At 37.8% G+C, this 17,191-nt stretch overlaps 1 protein-coding gene across 1 annotated transcript in view; it reads left to right on the top strand.

The window, feature by feature from the left end:
* The window catches only part of MAN1A1 (mannosidase alpha class 1A member 1), a 135,332-nt gene that overhangs the window by 65,115 nt on the left and 53,026 nt on the right, over nucleotides 1-17,191 (top strand). The window contains exon 5 of the mRNA XM_033512824.1: nucleotides 8,403-8,497. Within this exon, the coding sequence (XP_033368715.1) occupies nucleotides 8,403-8,497 (95 nt within the window). The remainder of the gene's footprint in view (nucleotides 1-8,402; nucleotides 8,498-17,191) is intronic.

Below are 17,191 nucleotides of genomic sequence, written 5' to 3' on the forward strand. Positions count from 1 at the left end.
AGAAGACCCGACTACTAAATACGTGACTTTTTCTGTACTCTTGACATCCTTGCCTGGTGTTAGTCTAAAAGTTGCTTCCAGAGCTGGCAGTGCCTCTCTCCAATATCCAAACATATGAATATTGGACGTCCACAGGTTGGAGAGGGCTTATTTTGTTGGGGACAGAGTTTTTTAGTGGGAAAGAGTTTTTTAGTGCTATCTGTTCATACTTTAGTTGTACTGTTGTATGGTGTCTCTCAAAGTGGTGCCTGTTGTTCGAAGCAGGACATACCATTAATAAATACCATGTGTTAATTCACATGGAGTGAGTTAAAATCCTGTTCCTCTTCTGTGGCTATCATGTAAAAACAGATTTAAAACTTCCACTAGCTCTTAGGTGTGGGCTTAGTCCTCCATCATGACTGCTGGCACTTTTAATGCCTGCTAACTTGCCATCTGTCCTTGCTTGCAAGAAATGCTTTATTTGACTGGAGACCTGCAGTTCCAGGCTTTCTATTGCTGATAAGACATGAAGTTGGCATCCCAAATCTTTGGCACCGATTAGCTGACCCAGAGCTCTTTCATAATTAATGTATTTGTGGTGGTGTAGTATTTCAGAGTCTTAAGATTTCAGCATAGTTTTTGCAGGTGTGAGTCTTGATACCTGTATTTGGGGCCTTGGGAGCCAGTTGCCAGTGCTCAGTGAGTCCATACATGTGCAGTAAATCAAAGTCGGTACTCTTTGTGCATGCTGCTTATCACACCTCTTGAGAAACTAAAGCTGCCCTGAGTCTGGGGTGAGGAATTCTCAAAGGCTTTTGTAAGTAACAAATTCCTTTTGTTATTACAGGCAATCATTGCCGTTTGTTTACTGCATTCATCACCACTTTTCCTTAAATTATTGCAGCAGAGATATTATTAAATGGTTGGTTCATAAGCTTTCCAGTGCTAGTGGGTTGTAGCTAAGCTTCTAATTGTTGAAGTATACATAAGCTTTAAAAAAACTTATGCTTTTTGACATTAGTAGATAAATGAGCAGTTGCTTTTTCTCCTGTGGTCTAAAAGTTCTTCCTCTTAAATAGTTCTTGGAGTCTGCCTGTGTAAGCAACCCTAAATACACATGAATAGTACAAAAGAAAATAACCAAATATAACAGCAACAAAGTCTCCCTTTATGATTTTTTTAAAATTCTGCAGTTATCTAGCAATTCCTGTCTTCATTTTAAAGTTTTAAAGTGCAAGTAAGATATGGAAAACTGACTGTATATTACTATGTCTTTGGTTTATGCCTTGCACGCTTTTTTAACAGTTTATACCATTTAATTCTGGCCTTTCTAAAATTCGATTTTCAAACACAGTATATCTACTTAGAAATTCTTTAGTTAAATTACTGAAGTAATTACATACATTAGCTACTGCTGATAACTTGAGGGGGTTTCTGCTTTTTGCTGTGTGCATTTGAATGAAATCTGAAAATCTCTCACTAATCCAGTTACTTCTGTTCGATTAAGTTCTCTACAATCTTTTCCACAGAGGGGATACTCTTCAAGGTATGATGTGACTTCTTTGGTACAGCAGTCAGCTAGAAAAGAAAACTAATTTTCTTGCTGACAGTGAAACCATAACAAAAATTAAAAAGTTAATTGAATAAAAGAAGGGATTGTATTAATTATTTTCTTTTTTTTTTTTTTTAATCTAATTTATGCAATAACCAGATTTTTTAAGGTGAACTTTCTTTTACAAGCTGGTGACCAGCATACTGGATTATTTTGGAAAGGCAGTAGAAATCTAAAAGCTTAGTCATGTTTGTTATTTCCTCAAGTTGTGAAAAAGACACATGTTATTCTAGCAGCTTGCAGGTGAGTGGTTGCTCACAGATACCACAATCTGCCTGAATCTCTCCAGTAAGTCATTTGCATGTCTCTACAATCACTGTTTTCAAAAGCTTTGAGAAAAGTTGTACAGATGGGCAAAGGTGCTTTGGGTTTGGCATTCTGCTGGCAAACTGGAAAGCCTTCCCAAAGCTCAGAATGGTGAGGAGTGTGATGCTGACTGGTGTCAGTGTGTGCCATTGTGTTGATCAGCTCTGACTGGTCTTTGACCACTGTAGGTGTAGCCTCAAGTGGAGCCACTCATTTTGAATGGACTGTCCCCCTCTTCTTTATCCTTCTAGAAAAACTTGAGATTGGTTGCAGTCCTGGGCTGGAGGTGGGCTCATGTTGGTGTGGCATTTCACATGCTCAAGTCCAGCAGGAGCAGGGCTGGCCCAGAAATAGGAAGTTGTCTTGAACACAGTCTGTTTCCTGTGGAAAATGCTCAAAACACACTCTTGACACTTGTGGATCTAGATGTACAAAAATACTTCTGCAGCTGTAAAAGTCTTCTTTGAAGGCCATTTGGCTTCTTCTCTTGGCTCTGATGATCACAGTGATGTGACTCATTACAATGATTGTTTTCAGAAATGTTATTAATTGTCTCTTCACCTTTTAGCACAGAATATTCATAAATTACTTGAACTCAGCTGGAAGTGAGGACTGAATAAAATAATTCTCACAGCCACCTGCTAGTGTCAAGGTGACTGTAATTGTGAAATCACTACTTGCTGATGAATTAATGCCAGCATCTGGATAACTTATCCAGCTGTCATAAACACTGAAAATGTGTTATAGGAAAGGGCTTCAAATAATATGGCAGGTGTGGTATCACATGGTACTGCAGATAGTGGCAGAATTCAGCTTACACTATTTCAAGTATTGTTATGTCAGGTGGAGTATCACAATTTTTGTAGAGTTTCTAGTCTTCCATTGTAAAAATAAAACAAATGTAAATACAGCAAAAATCCTGGATTGTCTTTCAGTAAAGAAGGTATTGGAGCAAGATGTTCTGAGAGAGTTCTTTTTTGTTAGCAGATGACTTTAAATGCAAATCAGCATTTGTTATGCTGAGAGGATTTCTATTCAGTGTTCTGAAGAGCAGGAAACCGGCCTGTCCCTGTTCATTTTTCTGCTCTCGTTTTCTGCTTTTGCACTGAAATATTCATTCCTTACCCTACTGGGAAAGGCAGTCAGGTACAGGAAAGAAAGCAATAAATCTTACTTAGTGACTTGTCAGTTTTTATCTGTAAATATAAAAACAAAAATGAGAAATGCTTAATTTGATAGGATTAGAAATGTTGAGAAAACATCTTTGTCAACTGAAAAAAATATTAAAATATAGTATTCCTTCCTTTGGTGTTAAATTTTAACTTCAGATTCCCTTTATATGGAGGACTTCTTAAGGCAGAATTCTGGCTGTTCTTTAATTTATGATGCTGTACCATGTTATGCCTTTTTTACAATTAGGCTTGCCACATACGCAATTCTAAGATATTTGTTTCCTGTGCTTTCTTTTCTTCCTGATTAGCAATAGCAATTAAAACTACAATGAGGTAATCTGACATTTTGAAAGGGATTTGTCATTCCAGACAGAGGAAACATTTTTGTTTATCCAGAGGAGATAACATTCTTGCACTATAATGAAAGCCAGTGCTCACCAGATGACAGGTCTGGTCTTTGCCCTACAGTTGCATCTTTGCAGGCAGAGCCTTGTTTCTCTGTGGGAACACTCTTTTCCCTAATAAGATTTGTTAATGGATGGAAGAGTCTGCAAGAACTGATTGATTGTGGCATTGGGTATTCTAACATGAGCATCACAGTTCTGGATGTATGATCTCTTAGATAGTTAGTTTGTTCTCTCTTACAAAGACCAAAAATACTTATATGTATTTAAGAAATATTTAAGGCTATCTAATGAGTGAGAAAATAATGTCTTGTTCCCTGGCTTGGTGTCTGTGTTGCCTATGGAATGAACAGACTGTAGATAGAAAAGATGATTGTGTGAGGCAGTGAGAGGTGGATTTCTTGTTTACCTATCAGTTCTTACTCAAATATTGTTCAAAGAATTTCTGGCTTGGAGTAATGGTGGTGGTCTGACATGACTTTTGTGTTTGTAAGCAACTCAAGATTGGTAACTCAAAGGACAATGAAGGTGCTTCTTTATTAGCATTGAGCTTATTTTAACAATTCACAGCCTACTAACATAAACAGAGATTGAAATAGAAAGTATAGTAACTCTGTCTTTATATCTATTGTATGATTATAGGAAGTATCTTATTGGCTTTAGTGATGATTTTGAGTAGGACTGCAGAGTGCAAAGGAATCTACTTATTTCATGGAGGAATCCATCTCGCACAGTAAAAATCGACATTATACTTTTAAAAAATGTTAGTAACACCTTAGAGTTTAAAAAGAGAACTATCTCACATCCAAAGTCTGACTACTTGCAAAAATTAGGTTAAAGAGAAATGCTTGAGAAAGCCCAACTCTATAGTTTTAAATACCGATCATGCATTTGTGACTGGTGCCAATTATCATTTTCTTTCCTGAACCACAGTGCTTCACTTAGAATAATATTCTTTGTTGTAGTATGATGTTTAGCTGAGTTGAATATCAGTGCAATTTTTAGTGGCTTCATTGCTCTTAAAGGTAATCTCAGTACTTTGCTGTGAATCCTCAATTTAAAAGGAGGGATTGATGGCAGTGTGGCTTACTCTGTGCACCACCTGGCAAAGGGACTGCGGATATGCCAGGTAAATAACTCCACAGTCCCCCTTCTCTGAAAAGTAAGCTGCCTAGATATGATAGAGCATTGGAAAAAGTGATGGAGGCCTCGGGAGTGCTTTGTAGACTTTTGTATTTGTAGGTAAATATTTAAACTAAGCATGGAGTGAAGGTATGGGACTGTGACAGTTTCTCCCAGGTCTGGCCCAGTTGGAGTACTTCGGGTAAGTAATCTTTCATTACTGCTGGATGACCATTCATGAGGAAAAGCCAAGAAAGGTCCTTGAGGCTCTAAAGATAACCACTGGGACGGGAAATTTTGCTTTAGATGTTTTCCTTTATTATATATAATTTCTCTCATTTTGTGCTCTGTCACTTCTGCCTTTGTTTCGTGCTTCTCAGTAATGGCTGTCATAGTTTGTGCTTACCAAACCATCACTTTGCTGGGTGGTACTGGGGAAGGATCAGGGCTTGGCAAAAGTTGAAATTCAATTCAGAAATAGAGATAATATGTAGAAGTTGCTATTGTTTATTTACTTTTATTACCCAAAAAATATCTTATCCAGCACAATATTTATTTCTTGTCCAATACTGTAAGTTTCTGCAGAAGAAAAATGCAATGAACGTTGTGGATGATGTGTAATAATTGCAGCACCTGCTTTTCCTATTATTATTATTATTAACTGTTAAATTTGCAAATTGAAAAATAAAGTGGTTCCTTTATTTATCTTCACCCTTTTACCCTTGCTGAAAGAGTATAATTTCTCACTGCATGAGGCTACAATTTATTGTGCTCAGTCATTCAGTGCTCTTGGAGTCTTGTCATTATTGTCTATGCTGTTCTACTTCATAGATAGTGATTTACCAGTCAGTTTTTCAGCCACGTTAAATTAGACCTAGAGATAAAATTAGACCATGTCCACAGTTGATTTTTATTTTTAACTTTGGAAGGGGAAGGAAAATCACCAGCATGCATTAGTAATAGCCTGTTGAAATTCTCATGCAAACGAAAAGTGCATCTTCACCTCAGCACTTGTTTCAAAATTGTGTGATGGTTTAAAAATATTTTTAAATTATTTTTTCCTAATTGCCTCCTATGAAAATAGTCTAGTGCATTGAAAAAGGTGAAATGCATTCACTGCACATTCTAATGTCAGTGCTCAGGGCCGTAGTTTTGTCAGGAATTACCTTTTCCTTCTATATCCATACGTGGAACAATACTTACTGCTTTGGATCTCATGTGGGGAGTTTTTTGATAGCCATTGTTTGTGACATTTCCATAAAGGAGGCAGTTTTTATTCTGAGAGAATTTGTGTTGTTTTTGTATAAAATAAATACAGTAGAATTTTAAAAATATGTTAGACTCGGTAGAAGTATTTGAAAGTAAAGCATTATTGCTCTACATCAAATTAAGATGCTAAAATTTGACAATTTTGTTCAGAAGCAATTATTGTAAAAGATCTAATTCTGAGCTTGCATGTAATCTTTTTAATGAAGGATGAAGGATTTATGCAGCTTGCAAGGTACAGTAGATACTGAGCCTTGCTGCCTCAACTGTGGTTAAGTGTGTGCCTTCTGAAGGGGAGGTCTCTTCTTGTTCTTACATAAACATCATAAAAAGAATACATGTGGCACCTTTAACAACATTCCATGAGGTATCTATCTAGCCCCTTTATGTAAGGCCAAAGGTGGGGGGTTTATGCCATGCAGCAGATGCTTCTACAGATTATCAGGGTCCTGGGGTGCCCATGGCTGAGGAGGATGATTGTAGCCACTCTTCTGTCAGTGCTTCAGTGTTTCAGGGCAGAAAGGCTGATGAGTTGATCACACAGTATGCTGTGAATGGCTGAGGGATGCCTCTCTTGTGATAAAAGAGCAAACCATAGGTTTGGCTTCAGCAGACCAAGGTGAAAAATGTGGCTGTGAAACGAGGGAAAGCTTGTGGGCTCTGGGTGGGTCACTGTCCCTTGCTCCTCCCGAGGAAATCTGCTTAGAGGTGATTATGTTCTGCACCAACTCTTTCTGAATGTTCACCAAGGCTTTAACCCTTGGGAAGACTGAATTATGTGCTGGATAAAGATCACAAATCCATAACTAATTCTCATCAGAATCTACATAAGTGGTAAACGGGGAAGTCAGAAATATCATGGATTATGGAGATTTCCAAGCAAATGTTTTCCCTGATGCTTTGCTTCTAGTTTCTCCCAGCACTTGAGTGCAATCCACTCAAAAAAGTTTTCTGACTCCAGATATAATTTGGCTTGAAATTACTTAACCTCCCTCAAAATATCTTTTAATGTAATTCTAAATCTTGGACTGTTGCCACAGAAATCTTGAGATCTATATCATATGGAGAGACCGTGGGATGGGATAGTCTGGAGGTTCTTTATGGTAACATGATTGTCCCTTTTATATTCGCTCCTGATAACATATTTTTCAATAATAAAAACCTTCATTCAGTGTGGTTTTTAGAAAGTGGTATTTTACAAATTGTATTTTATTTTTGTGGAAGGAAATTTCTTCATTACCTTGTTTTTCCCAGTAACTGTCTTTATATATTCACATAAACGTATATGCAGGGCTGCACCACAAGATGCATCAGAGTTACAAACTGATTTCTAATACATAAGGAAATATAAATCCATCATAAATATGTCTGAGGAGAAAAAAAAATGAATTGAGAGGAACCATTATTAGAAACAGAATACAATGAAGGTGACTTTGCTATTTTGACTGCTACACCTGGGATAATCCCTTTCAATGTTGCGCAAGATCCCAGTGTAATTCCAACCAAATAGGCCTTGAACATCCACATATTGAAATCACTAAATAGGTTTCTATATTTAAGTTGGAACAATATTGCTTCTAATTAAAAACTCTCTTAGTAGAGCGCTCAGTGCACAAACAGTAAGGTTAATGTCACCTGAGCTGAGCAGGCAGTCGAAGGAAAGCAAAATCCTCTTTGTTCCGGCTTCTTAACTATTTCCCTGGACAAAAAAGTTCCTCTTGTTAAATTGTCTGTCATTCTTGTGGGTGTATAGGAAGCATTTGGGTTCTTTCTGCTTCATGTTTTTGAAATGAAAGCTGAAACTCTTTAGATGCTGCATATCAGTGAAGTCCCAGTTGGCTGCAGGGGTATATTCCAATTTTTTGATTATTTGTGGCACTGACCCTCTCTGGGTATAAGCCAGCTGAGTCCATAAAGACTGTAGTGCTCCAAAATGTGTGGGGTTTATTTTTTTGCTGATCTGTGGTGGTGTTTTTGCCACAGACTGCCTGTGCAGCAGGTTGGCAGTTCAGCAGCCACATGGTGATGGAGCCCAGGCTCCTGCAGCGTGCTGAGCCTCTGTTAATAAACCTGACAGAGAGCGAAGGTGGCCTTGCTGCAGCCATGTCCCCAGGCTCCAGGAGGATGTGGCACTTGGGGCAGGGAGCTGTTGGCCCGCCAGCCAGGGTGCAGCAGCATCCTTGGCCCGTGGCCCCTTCCCTGAGCACGGGGTACCTGGCGGGGCAGCCAGAAGTGCCTAACCTGCTCTGCAGGGTCAGCTCTGGCTGTACTGGTGGCTCTGGCAGGATGCTGGTCGTGCCAAGGAGCAGGGCATCTGGACATTGTCACTGTTGGCCCTGCTGTGTGAGCTCTCTCCTTAGCAGGTGCAGTGGAAAACAGACTATGCTGCTTCGTTCCTTTGACATCACTCTAAAGGAGCAGGGATGCTTCACTGTGCTGAGATGGATTGTACCACATGCTCAATAATGATGTTAGCTAAATTAATTTAGTTGGAGCAACAATGCATTTTCCAACACTTGGTTTCTTCTTAACTTTCAGGTTTTCCGAAAAAAGGCAGTGGAGCTTGGAGAGAAATTGCTACCTGCTTTCAACACTCCCACTGGGATACCTTGGGCATTGCTTAATATCAAGAGGTAAAATTACTGCTTTTTGGTGACTAGAACACATAAAAAATTATGTTGAATCCATCTTTGCCACAAAACTATTACAATTGCTGCACTTTTTTCTCTTTCTGGTTCTACAGTTTAAATTGGGAAATTTAAGTGGGTATATGTTGAATATAGAATACATACAGAAATATATTTATTCATTTCAGAACAATGTTTTTTTCAGTTAGTATGTTGCTCATCACTCTTAAAGTCCTTTTAGTGTTGTTTTAGGTAGGCTAAGAGCATTAGGATATGCGCTACTCTGAAAGTTTTCTAGCCACTTTGTACTCTCATCTGTTCTCAAATGTGGTATAAGCATGTCCTTCATCTCAAGAAACATACCTGCTACAAGAGACTCACTGTTTTCTGCCCTCTTCCCAAGGAGTGGTTTTGCTTTAGGCAGTTATGGTTTGAAGGCAGCTCTGTGTTTGCTGTAGGAGATGCTGGCTTTCCTGAAGTCACTCTTGCCTTCAGTATTTGGCTCCAGACATGTCAGCAATTCCTTGGCCCAACTCAGGACCGCTGCCTATGATACTGTGCTGGTAAAGAAAATGGGTTATCTGCATTGCTTGGTGAAGAATACTGAAAATTACACCCATGGGGTGTATTTCTATGTTCATAAGGACACATCAGCTTTCTTCATACTGATAAGAAACCCCAGCATCACTCACCACAAGAGGTGAATAAAAACCAATTTCACATGTGTATGTGTTGGTGATGTGTTTTTTGGAGTGGCTGCCTCCTTGACAATCAGCATCTTCCGCTGTTCCCCGCTTGCTCTGTATTTATGAGTGCACCTGTTCCCCACAGTGGGATGGACACTGATGTGTTGACAGCTTGGTCTGGCTTCCCAGTAAACTGCTCAGGGCCAGAACCCTTGGCATGGCAGTTCAGACAGGCTTATCTTCCACCTTCCTTTCAAACAGCAGTGAGGTAAAAAGCCAAAAAAAACCCCCACAAGTCTGTGTGTGGGAGCAGGAGGGGTTAGTGACTCCTGAACTTTCTCATCATTGTAGGGGCTGGTTAACTGCTGCCTAGTGATGATCCTTGGACTTTAGCTGGTTACTTACATGCATGCTAATATTTTTTTCACAACAAGCTTTAATAAGTTCTGCACAAGTTCAGTACTACAGCAGCTTGAGGCATGTTGGTTATTTGTTTTTAAGCTGTTAGAGAAACTTCTGAATACAAAACCCAAGCATGTTTGTAATTGCAACACAATACCTTGCTCTACATAGTATATTTAAACATGCTCGAAGTATTCAGGCTAAAAATATGTCTTCTATATAGCCCTTATCTAAATCCCTCCTTAACTGTTAATATATCGAGGTTCTTTTTGCATATAGTTCAAATTATGTGGTAGATCTTTATGGTTTGCTCCTACTTTCTCACAACTACTGTTGTGGGGGCACTAGAGATGTCAGCTGCAAACAGTGCAAGGTGGTAATGCAGGGATTAGTTTCTTACCTGACACAAAAGTCAAAGAGGGCTTCTGACAAGATCATTTCCCTTGCTGTGGCAGAAAAATTGACATAAAATGCTGGGTTCTTGCTTATTCATTCTGAATCCTTGCACATCTGCCTAGCTTTGACCTTCAGTAGATGACTCTTCCATAATACTGTGAGTAAACAAATATGCTGTCATCCAGGCTTAGGAAATGCTAAGCCACTGAAGCCTTCATACATTGCGGATCTAATATGCCTCATTTCTGATTAGTATTTTATTTGATTTTATTTTGATTTATGCTTCAAATTGGAAAACACTCACAATAGATTAAGGGTGTCAGTGGTTATTTTTAAATTGTTATTTCTGGATTAAGAGATGAGCTGGATATTTGTTTAACTTTGCAAATGTTCTTCAGAAAACAGTTGGTTTTCTCTGCGCATCCTGTATCATCACAGCCAGACTTGCTCCTCCTTGCATGCCTCTGTGTGTAAACATATGTATGTGCTTTTTTCTCTTCACATGCCAAAGACATCCACCTGAAGTATTATTCTCTTTATCTTTTCCATTGTTTCAGTTCATCCTGCCTCTTTCCTCACCACTTAGGGATCATGGGACACTTACTGTCTTGTTTGTGGAACTCTTATTATCAAATATAATGAAAAGTTCACTGTACAAGTATTCTTCAGCTAAAAACACTTGCCAGTTCATGAGTATGTTTGCTCGTAAAACTTCCTTTGGCCTCTAAAGTTCAGTTTTAAGTAATTAGATCAGTGGTTTGTAGGGGGATTTCCTTTTCTTTCTTTCCAAAGTTTCAGTTGCACTTCCATATTTCTGATGTTGCTTTGTATTTTCAGATCATCTTCAGCATCAGTTTTTCACTTCTGCTGCATAATTTGAAATTCCTTCTATGGCTCACTTGCTTATTTAAGTAAACAGTGTGGTGGTATAGCACTTGTGGACTCTTCTGGCTTAAAACAGGGTAGAAAAGGCTGTAGAGGGAGAAGTGTATAAAGCAGTGGTGGGTTGACAGACAGGTTTGAGTCTTATTTTTGGGGATAAGAAACACAAAGCCACTTTTCTTTCTTTATTTGCTTGCTTATTTATTTTCCTCCTAGCACAAGTCCTTTGTTTAGATATTTCCTCTTCAGTACTTCTAAAATGCCAACTGTAACAGTTTCTTAAAATACCACTAGTTCATGACCCCTTTTTCCTTCTTCCTAGTAAGCTGTGACAATTGGGCTTCTCCATGCTAAAATTGTCATTTCTCTTTTTCTCTATAAACTTTAAGTAGTTTATGACTGATCAATCAGATTGCTTGTGTATTTCTGTAATTTATCTCCCAGATTTATAGAAATAAAATTTAAAAAAAAAAACAAAAACTTGCTTAGTGACTTAAGTAATCTTAACAAATACCCAAACTTGCATCAAGTTTGCATGATCAAGTAATCTTTTTAGCATATCTATTTCATTTTACCCCTGTAACTATTAAAGGGGAAGCTGTATGGGACTTGTGTTTATGGAATGATGCCCAGGTGTCAAATACAGGAAGGAACACAGATTGTTGTTATTCTGTTGAATCAATCAGGAATAAAACCTGAGTATAAAATCTGTGGTTTTTTGGTTGTTTTTTTTTTTTCAGATGGAAATTTTGTCTTTATGTCATTTTTTCCCCCTCTGAAAGCAGACCTGTATCTGGTTTTTAGTCACTATTTCCAGTAAGACCACATTACTGCTTGCCAGTAAGCAGCCCAGAAGAATTCCTATATGAAAGAATGTATTTTCTGTTAAATGTTTGCTCTCCATACATTGACCAGTTGCATAGTTTTAAGGTTATTTATTGTGCCTTGTGTGCCATGATGTAGCGATACTGTTAGGCATTAAGGTGCCTGCCTTTTGGGAAGAATCAATGTAGCATATAACCTTTAAGTGCATCTGAAACTCTGAAAAATAGTTATGCCTTGCCTTAATGAAAAAGTTTCAACTAGAGTAAATAATATTTTTATTTTGGAAACATAACAAACTGGAAATGGGGTTTTTTTTGTGTGTCCAGCCTGTTCATAAGTGTTGTTGTGGCTAAGGGGGATACTGTGCCTGTTTCTGTGGCTCACTGACAAACCTAAATTATGTAATTTCTGGCTTTAGGGACCATGGGAAGTGTTGTATAGAAGGAAAAGCTGTGAGGTGTAGTTGGAGTGGGTCAGAGTGGGAAAGCCTAACAGAAGTTAAAAAAGAGGAGTTTGAAATACATGTGATTAATTTGTATTGAAGTCAAACCACAGGGAATGGTAAGATTTACTTGACATAACTGTAGAATGTTTACTATGTCTGGTGTCAGTTCAGGATCCTTTGTCTTTTGCAGTTTAATATTGATTGTACATAAATAGTGGATCTGAGGTGTACTCAATATAATGTATTTTATGAAGTGAAATAGCAGGGACCTTGCTAAATTGTTTGCACAAAGTAGTTATTCATAGGTAACTGAGGATGGACGTGACAGAGCTGAAATATTTGTGTCACCGGGATGTTGTCAGCATTATTTTAAAGCAAGGTCCTCTTTTGACTTTCAAAATTACTACTATTTTTTAAATTGCTACATTTTTTTACAGCATAGTTAAATTATGCCACAGGTTTTTCCAGGCCTCAAAGTGTTTAGTTTAAACAAGAGTTTCTTGGCACTTCTGAGCCTTTGCAGCCCATGTGTATTCAGAGCAAGGAGATACACCCATGGGACAGTTTCAAACACAGTTTTTTATTTCATATCACTTGGAAAAAAAAGAAAATAGCAAGAAAAAATTCACCCATAGTTTTGGGGTTTTTTTATTAAGAACAACTTTTTACCACCAGCTAAGATTTCTGTTCTGTGACAGTAATGCTAAACAGGATGGTTCCCCTCACCATCTCAGCTTGCCCAGCAGAACCTGGCAGCCTTGGAGAGGAGTTTTACACTAAAATGCTACAGTGTTTGGAAGGGTGACACACACGCAGGTGGTTGTCTTATGGGACACTCACTCTGGTGTTTCCAACTGCTGGTGGCTTGTTTTAGGTTGCAGGCATTGAAAGGAGCTTCTCTCAGCACATTCCACGTAGGTGGAAATGTGGCCAATAGATCAACCACCTTGGAGGTATGGAATGTCTTTAGACAACAGAATTTGCTTGGAAATATTTCAACGTTTCAAAGTAATTCCCAATTTCAAAGCATGCTTGAGGTCTCATAGTCTTCAAAATGTCTTGTGTGTGTGGTACTTCATTAGAGAAACTCCAGTGTTCTTAAGGAAAGAATTCAGTATATAACAGAATGGTTCTTTTTGAGTTCTTTGACATCTCCAAAACATCATAATCAATGCATTTAAGACTACATACCTTTATAGTTTGTAAGGAGTCTTAATGCATTGAGAAAGTTTGAGAATATAACAAAGGGATCCAAATGTAAATTTAGTAAACCTTTTTGACAGCTTGATTCTCCCACTTACACTGTCAGAAATGCCTGAAATGTGATTGATTGTGGCATTATTTTTCAAAATTTTTGTATGACACTGTATTTTTAAAAGAATGAGCAGCTCATGCTTTTACTTGTCCAAGTGACACAAGAAGCACTTTTTTGCAGAAATTTAACCAGGATGGATAATTTAATTTTTCTGGTTTGCACTATTAACTCCAGTGTATAAGTAAAAATAAATTAAAAAAAACCCAAAATCCCGAAATAATTTGTAGAGTTAAATAAAGGTTATTCTTCAAATTTTACTGTATTTAGCAAAAATAAACTTATTTTTAAAGGGAGTTTAGAGATGTAAAGCTTACACTGTCTGCACACTTTGTTATTGTAAGATCATGCAGAAGCTGTGTTTAGATGAAATCTTTAATTATATCCCTTCTGTCTAATTTTGGCATAATTTTAGAGGAAGAAATCAAAATTACCTAAGGAAAAAAAGCTAAATGTAGCAGACATACTTTATAAAGACTTTTTATGTGTGGTTTTGGCAAATGACTCCACTGATGTAATAAAGTGGTAATAATAACAAAAAAGGATTTGGATACTGAGTTAAACCCTGAGATTTCCCCTGCAGCAAAACAGACCAATGGAAAGCAGACTTTTACCTTATGGCATTTGGATCACAGCGTGGATTTGTATTAGCGCTGGATGCAAAGAGATAATCCTGGGTGAACTTTGCCTCTCTAAAAATTATTTGTTTTGTGTTAAACGTATGTTTTGGCATAGAATCATCTGCTGTCTGGATATACCAATCTCTTTCTATTGACTGAAGAAGACCTTGGACAATTAATTGCAAGCACTAACATCTTGAGATGAGGAAATTAATTACATCCTAATTTATAAGTAACTAGTGACAAGGATGATTTCAGCAAAGGGTACATTTTTTCAGCACAGCCATTTCAGTTCATTGCATGATTCAATAACAAGTTTACATTTCTTGAGTCAGTATTGGATGCAAAACAACCTGGAAAATAGTTATGCATGTTAAATAACAGAAAATTAGAAATTTCTATATTTTAAGACATGTTAGAACACCACAGGAAACTAATTCCTTGCCATGTCTTTGCCTCATCTGAAATTCCTTGCTGTGTCATCACTTCAGCTAAAATGAGTAGGTATTTCCACATTGCATGAATAGTGCTTCATATTCAGTATTCAGTATATTTGACGTGTGGTGATGTTTGATTTACCATTAAGCCATGTAAAAAAAATCTCATTTAGAACAAAATCACAGAAATTTCATGAGATAGTTAAAAGAATGTAGCTCTTTGCCAAGAAAGAAAAAGAATCAAGAAAAATATTGTTTTGGTGATAGCCCATAATGATAGGCTGTATTATTCAACTAGCAGCTTCAATTCAATATTGTAATGCAGAATCTGTGTGGGAGGCTGCCCTCTGGCAATAACGCAAGAAGAATTTGGGACCTATTATTATTACTGCAAAATATCCTTCTTTGTTTAAGTGCTTTCTTTATAGCCAAAAGAAAGATCCTAGTCCCAGATTCCAAGTTTGAACACTCTTTCCCTACAGTTTATTAGTGCAATGTAAAATGAGTATAGATACTCACAAGTTCATAATTATCATATTACTTATCTGTGTAAAAGGCAATGTGAGTATTAGTAATGGTATTCCTCAGCACAAAATGTACGACTATCAACACTTTACTGTGGTGCTAACAAAAGGTAATGTTCTTTTACAAAACTGAACAAACCTGCTGTCAGACAGTCCCACAGAAACCAGCTGGTTACCAGAGGCTCTGCTTCATGGGCCTTGCCCCCCTCATCAGCAGATGCTCTCCAGGGTATCAGAACCCTCCCTGACTCTCATAAGATTTTGTCTTGATGGCTTCAAAAAATGGGGAATTGCTTTTTTTTGGTAGGTTATTTATAAAGAAGATATAAAGGATTTCTGTGCCAGAAGTGGGGAGGGATAAGTAGGTTGAACTGTCTTGTGTTTTGCCCTGGAAGAAATCAGGACTAGGAAGTTCACCCCAGTCACCTATGACCAATAGGTAGCATGTACCAATTTCCTGCCAGTCTGGTTGTAACCAGTCCTTCACTGAAATGCAGTGACATAAGGGTGGGACAGTTGCATCAGATCCTCAGTTTGCTTCCTGAGAGTTAAAACCATTCTTGCTTCCCTGCAGGTTTTTGAAATTGTATTTATTGAAAATGGGATTTTATAAGTTAGCATATGGCTAAGGGTGGATAAGTGCTGTTGGCTCCTCTATATTGGCAGATAATCAGCAGTTATTTGTATGCCATACCTTCCCGTTTCCTAGGAGTTGCAAGGGAACCCTTAGTGTTGAATTGCCAGACATATTTGAGAATTGGAGTTGTTTGTGAAGATGTGCAGGATGGGGCTCAGTTCCAGATGAGATTTGCATGTTCACCAGCACAGCAGGAACAAGCTCCACTGGAGTGGGACACTGCAAAGGGCACTGTGAAGCAGCTTGAGGAGCATTTATCCTGCCCTGAAATAAGTGCCCAAGGCCTGGCCCACTGGGCTGCTTTTCCTTGGCCAATACTGACTGTACTGGGAACACTGACACCTGAGTGTAGGCATATCAATCTTTGCAGTTGGTCAGTGATCATTTCCCTTTTAATTGCTTGTATCATGTATGACCTAATTTTCATCTGTGTATAGTAAATGATAATCTTACAGCAGACAAAATGTGGCTGTCGAAAGAGGCTTCCTTCAAAAGGAAGGGAATAAGTTTCTAGAGACTTCAGTTTCATTAAATGTATAAAATGAGCATAAGTACTCAGTCATTTCCACTACAATTCAAATCACCTCAGAAAAAACACATCATTTAAAAAATAAAGCTGTGTTGGGATTTTTCCACCTAAGAATTTTTCAACAAATTATAAAGCCCCTTATGAGTTGTTTAGTTTATGTATTTGTTGCAATCTATGTACATTTGCAGGATTTTACCTGTAAAATCCATGACTCATTTCTCATTAGGAAAATCCTGAAATGACCATGAAAAGTGAAGGGGGTGGGGGGGAATTTGCAAAGTGCTTTGCTTGTGTATTTTAGCTGGAATTTGATACTTCCACCTGGTTAAATTCTCAGCTATGTGGGGCTGTTTGGTTATTTTTTCTACAGTGATTTAAGTGTCTATAGATGCTTAAACATGGTAGATAATAAGAATTGAGATCCTCCAAGGAAATAGCTGATGTTTGTAGTTACTCTGTATTCTTACCATCCTAAAATGATAAGCATGAACAAGTGTTGCTAACTGTATTTTTTCAGATGCCATTACTGAGAAAGATTCTGCTGTTATCTTCAAAGGATACTGGATTTTTTTTCCTCACTGAAAAAGCAATTTCCTTCAATACTTCTCAAAGTACATCTTTGGTTTCAGATAAACACATAGATAGATGTATGTATTGGTAAATACAAATCCAAATCTTTATGCATCATTTTCTGTTTTTTTACTGCTGCTGATGCCAGAGGCTCTCTCCTTAACCTCCATCAAACCATGGCCTCTCTGCTGGTCAACCAAAACCCTGCTACAGCTGACACAGTTCCAGTGCATCTTATATATATCACAAATAACAGTTTTACTTATCTGAATTTTCAACTTCTCTTTTTAGCACTTCATCATCTAATTAGTACTGTGAAACTCTAATTTTGTGGTTTTCAGTTTCATTATTCCAGTGCTGAGTGCTGTGTGTTATACCATTTTTATAAGCATGTGTAATTCTAAGATGACTATTCTTAAGTGCTTCTGATACCTT

Source organism: Parus major, chromosome 3, assembly GCF_001522545.3.
Source record: "Parus major isolate Abel chromosome 3, Parus_major1.1, whole genome shotgun sequence".
Lineage (NCBI taxonomy): Eukaryota > Metazoa > Chordata > Aves > Passeriformes > Paridae > Parus > Parus major.